The 10,718-nt window shown below is 35.8% G+C and overlaps 1 protein-coding gene across 1 annotated transcript in view; it reads right to left on the bottom strand.

Annotated features, from left to right (window-relative positions):
- Positions 1-2,918: 2,918 nt before the first annotated feature.
- LOC110706719 overlaps positions 2,919-10,718 on the bottom strand; it is a 62,720-nt gene continuing 54,920 nt past the window's right edge. The window contains exon 3 of the mRNA XM_021884681.1: positions 2,919-3,038. Within this exon, the coding sequence (XP_021740373.1) occupies positions 2,919-3,038 (120 nt within the window). The remainder of the gene's footprint in view (positions 3,039-10,718) is intronic.

Raw genomic sequence — 10,718 nt, 5'->3', positions numbered from 1 at the left:
CGCCCGCGGAGAAGACCCCCGTGCCTGCGGCTAAAGGCGCGGCAAATGCTCTGCTCCCAAGTGAAATCAGGGGCCCGCGGTCTCTCCAATAGAAGCGGTCTCTACAAAACATCTGCGCCCGCGGCTAGACCGCGACCAGGGCGTGGAGAGTTCCTGCCAAAAATCTCCATTTTCTTGTACTTTTACCGTGCCCGCGGCCTTTGGCAAAGGCTGTGTGCCTTCTTGATCAAGGGTTAGATAGGTCGTTAAGCTACTACCCTAATCAAATTAATCATTTATAATACCTAAACCTACACTAGACTAGTTAGTGGAAAGTAAACGGTCGAACCACTAGGGAAGCACACTAATTCAACATCAATAATCACTAATGCAAGAGTAAAAAGGGGATTATTTTTGTTGGTTTTGTTGAGTAAGAACACTAAAACTACAAATAAGCAAGAAAATGATGATTAAAATCAAGGGAAAATGACGCTAGGGATACGGGGGTGTCAAATATAATTAGAAAGAGGGGAATAATGATGATTAACATGAAACACATGTCAAAGAACACAAGATTCTACCTAAACAATTCATTCTCATGCAATAGTCTAGGCAAATCAATGAAAGAGGTCTACACTAATAAGGATCATTATCATGCATCCTATTAGTTATAATCAAATCAAGAGAATAAAGAAGCACAATCCATAAAAACTCCACTTTAATAACTCATTCTCATGCAATCATTAAAATAGAGATGATCTTAATCTAGTTCAAATCACTTTCATGCATTTAAACTAGAAAACATCAAATAGAGTGCATCAATAATCTCAAGCTATTAAAAATAATGTCTTTCATCAATTTATAGAATAAGTTCAATCCAACCATCATCATTCATCCAATATCAACTCATATTTTCCACCCCTTCCCCTAGCTAAAATATTAGCCTAGATAAGGGAGTTTAAACATAATATCAAAACTAGAAACAAACTCAAGAAACTCAAAACAAAACATGATTGAAAACAATGAAATCAATAACAACTAGATGAACTAATAAGATTAACAAAAATAAGAAAAAATAAATGCAAATAAATAAAGCTAAAGGAAAGGATTAGAGATTACTAAAGAAAGGATTAATGAAAGATGAAAACTTGAATTCTTGCTTGATTGAAAATTAAACTTGAACAAAGTTGAATTTTTGGATGAAAATTGAGCAATAATCTACTTTCTCTCTCTAAAAATTATCTAATCTAACCCTAAGAGAGAGAAGCTCTCCTAAACTAATTAAGAAAATAGAATAAAATGATGTTTGTTGAATAAAACTATATACCAAAAAATGGGTATTTATACTAACTTAATAAAATAACAAAAGAAATAGAAAAATAAAGAAAATAAAGAAATAAGAAAAGGGAAAAAATGATAAATGGAAAGGAAAACAAAAATGAAAATAATCAACCCATAAATCCCCAAACCGTTAGCCTCCTAATCTTCTTCTATTTCAATTTGGCTGCTCTTGAATCATCATCACCACTGTTTGATCGTCTTCATCAATCATCACCAACCATTTTCATCTTCAATCATCACCGCTCATCATCATCGTCAATCATTAAGCATCAAATCAACGTCGTTTGATCTTCATTAAAATCACGTGAGAAGCTTGTGATTGAGAACTTCGTGATTAAAGCCGCATTTGCGCGCCCGCGAAGACGTCGCGCATAACTTACTGCCTACAATCTGTTTTAGAGTCTGATATGTGCGCCTTCTGACAGGGTCGTGCGCCCGCGAAGCTCCAATCAAATAGGAGCTTAATTGAGGTTCGATATTTGCTAAAGGTGAAGAGTGGTGGCTAGAATTCGCTACTGTGTTGGTTGCGGTGGGATAGAGGTGAAGTGCAACTGGGATTAATGTTGTAATTGATCTTGGGCTGCTTGCGATTGGTGGTGTGGAGATTGATGGTGGTTTCGGTGGAAGGTGGTGTTATTTGTGGGATGTGAGCTGCGTGAGGCTTCTCTATTTTTGGTGAGGTGTTGCGAGTGGTCGGAGCTTGTTGGAGTGGGTCATTTGTGCGGCTGATTTTGCGTAGAAAAAGTGGAATCGGGGTGAGTAATTGCGGTGGACTACTTTGCTAAGGTTGCGGGATGTGCGGTGGTTGAGGGGGTTGTTCAGGTGTGCAGATTTGGGGTTATTGGTGGGCTGAATTGGAATTATTGGTGGGATGCTGGTGCGAATTGGTGAAGGGGAATTGGTTGCTGTTGTTGTGGTGCAGGATAAGGGAAAGGTAGGGTGGTGGATAATAGTGGCAGCAAGGTGTTTGGAGCAGGGGAGTTGGCTGCGGTTGCTGATTGGTGGTTTGACTGATGCGGTTGTGATTGCTGGTGGTGTTGTGGGGTTGCGTGAGGTGGATGAAATGGGTCAACTGATGGTGTTGTGTTCGTTGCTGTTGCTGTTGGTGTTTTTGGGGGAAAGCAGGGAGCAATGCAGTGTGGTGTAGGGTAGGGAAATAGGTGGTGATGGTTAAGGTGATAGCAGCTAGGACAGCTTGGAGCATGTTGTTTGACTCAATTCTCGGACCTTGAACTCGATCGACCAAGGACCCGAAAATACCTACAACCAAAACAACACGAGGGAATCATCAAAAGATAAAATAAAATAAAATAAAAAAAGATAAATAAAGTAAAATAAAATGCTAAAACTAAAGAAATAATAAAATTAAATGAAATAAAAAAAATAAAATAAAATAAACTAGAAACTAAAAGAAAATAAATAAAACGAGAGAAGTGGGAAATTATTAACTAAAACTACAAAAATAAACTAAAAACTATTAAAAACTACAAAAATACTCAAAATAAAGATAAAAGACGAGAATAAGCAAATAAAAGAAATAAAGGACAAAATGAGCAAAATTATTGGAAAATAAGCCGGAAAACGACTCAATAAACACCCTAAAAGTTACATAAAAAACACTTATCACCTTTCCAAGCCCTCTCCAAGGAGCTTGCTTCTTCTTTGCTTAGCAATTTTTTCTCTTCTTGATCCCTTTGCAAAGCCAACTCCTTAATCACCTACAAAAGTAAACAAAGAGAGAAAATAGAAGAGAAAAAGAACCACATAAAAGGGAAATGCGAAGAAAACCACATAAAGGAAAGTAAAACATGAAGAAAGAAAGAAATAGATAAACTAAAGGAGAAAAGACCAAAATAATAAAAGAAATCTATGAAAATAGGGTGAAAACATCCTAAAAGACTACCCTATGAGTGCCATAAATGACACTCATCATCCCCACCTACCCTACTCTTAGTCCACTTTGTTGTTTTCTTATAATATAAAAATACAAAAGAGAATCTTTTATACAATAAACAAATATATTTAATGGACCCATTTATAGTTTTCTTAAACTACGCGTCCAACCCAATGTTTTAACTATTATGGGACGGGGGGAGTATACTAGCTAGAGGGTGTTATACATTATTATACTTTATTATAAAATATCCCTGATTTCATTTTATGGGGATGATTTGGGTAACATCAACTAGAGTAGTCCACCTTTAATTAGTTTCTAAGTTATCAGCTCAATCTCTAGTAATGTTTTTCTACTATTAAAATAGTCCAACTTATTTAATAATTCACTAATTTACATTGTAATTGAATGCATGATTAATAGAGGTTAAGGAAATATTAGCGTGTATGTGATGGGGAGTAATGTTGGTGGTGGTTCTTAATTATTGTGTTCTAATTTAGTGTAAATTTCGAACATGAAAATATAATACATAGGGTATTATTGAGAGCAAAAGAATGGGTTTGGTTGTTCTATTCTAACAAATATTTATGATTCCAAAAATTTCTTTATTTGTTGTTGTCTTTAGTTTTGCTAGCGAGAGCATGGTTTAGTTTATTGAAATTTGAGAATGTAACAGTTGGACAATTTCGTGAGGTCATTCGTTCTTTTTTCTTGTCTTTATAGAAATTATTAATCTTCAAATAATATATTTGACGCGGGTGAAACCTAGGTCGTTGATTTCTAAGTATCCTCGATCAAAACAAAATTTATTCATCCAAACCCAACCTTAAGTATAGGGGTAAGTCCAGGTCGAACCCAAGGGGATGCGGTATATGCTAAAGTCTCTAGTTAAGCTATTTCGAAGTCTTAAACAATAGGGTTGGTTTAAGCTGGCAAATCAACTCAAGCAAAGCTTAACAAATAGAATTCAATATCAAAGCACTAGGGATTTAGGATCCAAATGCACTCACGATAAACTGGCTAATTTGTCGGGAATTTGATCAATCAAGCAACACGAGGGAAAACGATATTTGCAATCAAAATCACTCAAAGAGTTATTTCATCAAGCTAGATGTCTCTACAAATGACTCTAAAGGAAAATCGCTAAACAAGATCAATCGATAATAATAGCTTCCAAATCAATTTTTCGGTTATTGAAAACTACTATGCAATCTAGCTTGATAATCAAGGTTAGCTACTCCTCTTCAAATCAAACACATACACAAATTTATCAACCAATTTAATCACATCATCAAATCAATCAAAAACCCCAAATTAGCTATAGCTTATCATTCATAAATGCTTCACCACATCCCTAGTAAAGGAACTACTCACTACACATTGTAAAATTGAAAAGCATAACAAAACTAAACATCAATTTCATCAACATTGCAATCCAAATATCAACAATCAAATCAAACAAACTATAGAAATTCAACAATATATCAAGAATTTAACACTTAAAATTGCATTAAAGAGGAAAGAATTCTTACAAATACTTAATCAATATCAAAGTGAATGAAGATCAAAATTTAGCAATTATCAATTACCAAGTTTCTCTCTCTAAAATCTAAGAACAAAGTTTCAAAAATCTTGACCTTCTCTCTCTAAAATTCTAATCAAATACAAATTTTCATCTTATTCAAGATAATTCTCTCTCTAAAAATGAAGAAATTCTATATAGTAAATTTAACTAAGGAGAAGTTAGTTAGATGTCTTAAAAGAACCCCAAAAGTGAAAGGAATAGTGTCCTTCGAACAAGTGTATTATTCTGATAGTGGGTTCAGAATTATTAGAAAGCTAATATATTAAGTAAGGTCAAGTGATCGGAATGCCTGGGTGGAGGCCGCTTCCGATCAGTAATATTAATGCATAATTAATATTACAACTTAATCTTGTCTGAACCCTTCGGGTCACACCCAAGCAATCAACGGGCCAAAGCGACGAATTAATTTGGAAGGAATTAATGAGTCGACCAAGTAATATTTATTTAGACGTCGGAAATTCGAGCTTAGAGCGTCAAAAACGAGCGTCGGAAGTCGAGTAAAAAATAATGAAAGACGAGATGTGCAAATAGTAATAAATCAATATAACTCCCAAAAATATCCCTAGCATCAGAGTTCCCTGAGTAATCCAAGTGCTAGGGGTACAATGCATAACATGGTGGCTAGAATGCGCACCAAGCCGAGCCGAGCCTAGGCTGGCTAGTGCGTGCTAGCGCACCATTGCTAGAGGCCAAGGACCAGCCTTGGCATATAAGTGCAGCGAGCTATAGAAGCCCGCACTCGGTGTGCGCGGCATGCTAGCAGCGAACAACAGAAACCCGCACTCAGAGTGCCCGGCTTTCTAGCCGCAAGCACCAGCAGCCCGCATCTCCGTGGTGCGGGTAGCTGGGCCGTAGCGCGGGTAGCTAGGCCGTGGGGCGGGTAGCTGGTCCGTGAGCAAGGGAGGAGTAAATGGGAGCTTAGTGAAAGGGAGGGCATGTGGCACATGGAGAGGAAGAAAGTGGGGAGCAAGTTTGGTCCCCTCCTCTCCAAGTGGTCCTCACTTTCTCTCTCATGAATAGTTAACACTTGTTGATTTATTACTAGCTTGCTTAAATAATTTTATTTTACCTTTAAAATAAAATGTGAAAATCTCACTATCCCACATTGGTGGGAGAGACAATCATTTCCTATAAATACCCAAGTAAGGGTATTGGAAATGATGCTTGAGTAAAAGTTGGAAAGGGGATCACAAGTAAATGAAAACCCTTGAACTCAAGAGTTGGAAAAGGTATCACATTTAGTGAAAGCCTTTGAACTCAATACTCGGGTTTCATCGGTCGGGTCTTGCTAACCCCAAGACATTGGACCTTGTCGATATTTGTTAATTGTGGGTGGATCAACGTCGGAGGCTTCGTAATTTCGAAGCTATCTTTTAAGTAAGACCCCAAGCGGTCGGGCGAAGCACGCTCCAAAGGTAATTGTTTTATCTTAATCTTGTGATTTATTTAATTATGTTTATGGTTTTATTTATTGCGAGTGCGGTCTTGTTTTTAGGTTTGTTTCCGCGGTGAGTCGGACTCACCAAACCTCAACAGAGGTCTTGTTTTTAGGTTTGTTTTCGCGGTGTTTTTATGGCTTAATTTTTCTGGTTTAAAGTTTCTAATTAGATTGATAGCTTGTTTTATCCATTTTAACCTCGTATATAGAGAGTATGCATAGCAAATAATGCACAAATAGTCAAGTAGGCACAATATGATGCAATGAGTTTGCAACCTAACCATGGCTCTAGTTCTCTAAAGTTTAGGATATGGGTTAGGCAAAGAGGGTCCATGGTTATGAGTTCAGATGAACCGCACGGAAGCCTTACCTTTGGAAGGGTTGGCGCGAGTGGATGGGACCCCGCGAGTTAAACTCGCTTTCATGGTTTGGTAAATTCAACATTCTCGGATGTACCCTTTGTTACTCAGAGCGTTTAATCAGGTAGATGGTGCATGAATTCCCAGAGGATTATGTCCATATGTAGAATACATATGGGTTTCAGAAAAAAAGAGAAAAACTCAATCAGGAAGTAGAATCGAGCCAACAGTGCTAGTACTGGTCGAAATTAGAACTCATATTTCTAGCTCGGTATTGTAAGAACACAACGCCAATCAACAGAGACTGTTGCCGCAATATAGCTTTGTCGCCTGGCGACAGAATTATCGCTCAGCAACAAAGCCATATCTTCGGCGACAGGCTCTGTTTGCTAGACGCCAGTTCCTACATGCCTCAGCAGCTTTCTGTGTTCGAAAAATTTTCCAAATTTTCGCAGCATTATTTCGGTTCTAGTTGTGAAAGATATTCCTCAAATTTCCTACGTGTAAAAATCCTATGCTTTTGACTCATTACGGATGGTCTTTCCAATGAGATCCTTTTTTATGCATATGACAATAATGTTAATCAAAATTATGCACATGAAATACTTAAAATTTTTCGAGTCTCATCCACTCATGCTAAATCATTGCCGAAATAAATTTCAGGAATTAAAATAGAAATCCTTCCCAGTGGGGTCGCCAAAAAACTGTAGGGAATATTTCAAGCATTACCCCAAATTTGTACCCCACTATGATCATACACTTAAGAATGGTGGCGTCCAAAGGGAAGGAAGCTAGAGCAAAAGAGTCGCCAACAAGTTTTAGGAACTTGTAAACCTTTCGCATGGTGAAGGTTACACCCCTTAACGATCCAGGAGATCGTTAACTCCAACAAATCTGGAACCATGACTGGAAGTTCGGGGATGAAGGTACAAATCCAACCTAAAAGAGATTGAACCTGCCCTAATAATAGGCCTCTACTTTATTCTTCTCATATTCATGTGCGCTTTCTGACTAACATGCAATCAATAGGTTTACCCTAAACCTGTTTAATCTATGTTGGTTGAATATTAATGCACAAATACAACTATTATTGGCGATCACTTGAATTATAATCATATTAACCCTAAACAAGATTATTAATTATCTTATTAAGCGTGATTACAAGTACAAATTCCCTTTAAACATGCATAAAAGGCGTTATCAAGCAATAACAATAAACATCAAGCAACATAATAATAATAACAATAATAATCATCATAATAATAATCATTATATCAACATCATAAAAATTATGAAAATAAACATGACAATAGTCATAACAATCATGTTAAAGCATAATAGTAGCAAGATCCTAGGCATGATACTAACAAGATTAATAACAAACCCTAGCATTTCACTAAACAATAAAGATCAAAGCTTTAGCCCTAACATGATACTAACATGCTATTAGGAAAGAAAATAGGAAGCATCATAAAAATCATAATTGATATTAAAAACTTATTGTTGTCGCCCTAAACATCATACTAAGAAAAGCATCCTAACATGATATTAGGGAAAGCATCCTAACATGATACTAGGAATCAAAATAATAACCTAAACATATCAATAAAACAATTAAAGCACTTACTTGGATGCCTCATACCTCTTTCTAATAACAAAATACACACGTTAGTAACTTGAAGAAAAATAATAAAAACAAAGAATTAAATTAAATAATTGAAATAAAAATTAAGAAAGTTTAGACTGGATTTGAGACCAAACCCTCAGAAATTAAACCTTTCACGTCTAGGGCGAAGGCATCTTCGAACTTGGCTAGGTGTGTCTAGATCTTGTGAATGCGGAATTTTGTTTGTGAAAAGTAGTTTAGAAAAGAGAGAGAGAAAGTATCAAGAATTTCTTGATGAGAGTTGGTGAAAATTAGATGGAGAATTGATGAGAGTTGGTGATTAAAAACAGAGGTTTAAGGAGGCTATTTCTAACGAAAATCAGTCGGAATATGATAAAAAAGAATTAGAGTTTCGAAAAGAATAAAACACGACGTTGTTGCCGCACAAGCCTCTGTCGCCGCAGCGACAGGCCTATCGCCAGGCGACAGCCTGTGGTGCGGCGCTGCAGACAGTTTTTTCACACGTTTCACATTTTGATAAAATTTAAGCGTACGAGGGGTAAAACTGTAATTTCATTTAAAACACTTCTTTTATTCTTAAAACTCAATTATCAATGCTAATCACACTAGGATTCAAAAGAACCTTCTAGAAATTCTAGAAGACTATAAACAATCCTAATTGCATTAGAAAATATAAATCATAAAAGGCCCTCCTCTAGATCATTGGGCCGCATATAAAAATTAAACCGGGCCAAGTTTAGTAATTTGGCCATAACTTCCTCAGTATTCATCGGAATTAGGCTTATAATATATCGTTGGAAAATTCTTTTCGAACCCCATCCAAATACACCATTATTGGACCCTTTCTATGGACCAAACTAAACTAGATTGGCTATTTTCATAAGATCGATTTTTGAAAACATAGAGAAAGAAGAGAATTAAAACTAACCGCAACACTAGAATTTTCGCACTTTCACTTCATTCAATTATGATTCGACGTGAAAAGTATTCATCACCAGGTTTAGTTTTGGGGAGACACAAATGGGTGTCTACATATATATATTTTACGACCTTCTTTATTCTTCATACATGAAATACTTTTAGATTAGAATAGTCTCTCTCTAGAATTAGGTTAGATTAGGAGGTTCTCTCTCTAGATTAGGAGTAGTTTTAGAGAGAGAAAGTGAAGAATTTCAATGGTGATTGAGAGATTAAAGATACAAGGGTGACAATTGTGTTGAAGATCATCTCTATTATCAATGAGCATTCTTAACTCTATCTCCCCTTATTGCTTTGTTCAATTTCATGTTTGTTTGGTTTAGTTTTGATGTTAGATTCTTGATTAGTGTAATTGTTCTTGATATATTCTTGATTCTTGATTTCTTTAGTTGTTCGTTGATAGATAATGATATATGTGTAGTTGTTGGCTAGGAATTGGGTGAAACTTGTATGATTGATTAATTGTGATTAATTTGGGAATTGTGTTGATTGATTGTTGAGATTAAACTTGTATGATTGATTAATTGTGATTAATTTGGGAATTATCGATTGGTTTTGATTGTGATTCTCTTATTTTGTTATTCATAGTGAACCCTAGCTTAACAATTAGGAGATAGCTCTTTGATTCCAATTGATTGCTCATATCATTAGTCTTCACAACCATTGATTGGCATGATCTTTCCAAGTTGTTGCAATTGACATGATTACTTGTTGATCCCCATTCCTAGTGTTTTATTTCCTTGGTTACTTGTTTTGTTAGTTGTTAGTGTTACATCTCACCTTCGATTTCGACTTATCTTAGGCGAATAATTGAAAGTGCTTGAACATTAATTTTCCTTTGGGTTCGACTCTTCACTTACCGCGTACTTGTATTTAAGTTTGTTAAGTGTTTATAAATTTAGTTTGACCGTGGGAAGATTAGATAACGACCTAGTTTTCCTCTTGTCAAAATGGCGCCGTTTCCGGGGAACGGTGTCTATGTTTGAGTGTTTTTGATTGCTTGAGTCTAGGTCTTTGGGTATACTTATCTTTTATTTGATTTTTTTTTTGTTTTGAAAAAAAAGAAAAAAAATGGCATGTCTATCATTTCCTCAATATGACAATGAGCCTTTTTGTGTATATTTCATTAGACTTGAGGGATTTTTAGACTATAATTGTTGTAGTCTTTGGGAGGCTTGTGAGATTTGTTATTTTGGTTTGAATGAGTAAACTACAAATGAAGTTGAATGCATGCATAATGGTGAATTTAGAGCATTGTTAATTGATGATGCTTGGGATTTTTATGTTTGGTTTGCTAGGGATGTCTATAATAGGGGTAATCATGTTTTTAATGTTGATGTGCAATGTGTTGAATCTTCTAATATTAGCATGAATTCCCATGATTTGTGACATGATCCCTTAAGTGAACCTAGAACACATGATTTCAACTCTATTTCTCCTTTTGTTCATGATGATGAAGTACATGCTCAAGTTGATGCTAATGGTGTGTTTCAATATTCTTCATTATTTAACATGTA

Source organism: Chenopodium quinoa, unplaced genomic scaffold (genome assembly GCF_001683475.1).
Source record: "Chenopodium quinoa cultivar QQ74 unplaced genomic scaffold, ASM168347v1, whole genome shotgun sequence".
In the NCBI taxonomy this organism is placed as follows: Eukaryota; Viridiplantae; Streptophyta; class Magnoliopsida; order Caryophyllales; family Amaranthaceae; genus Chenopodium; species Chenopodium quinoa.
This window is presented reverse-complemented; position numbering and strand designations above follow the sequence as displayed.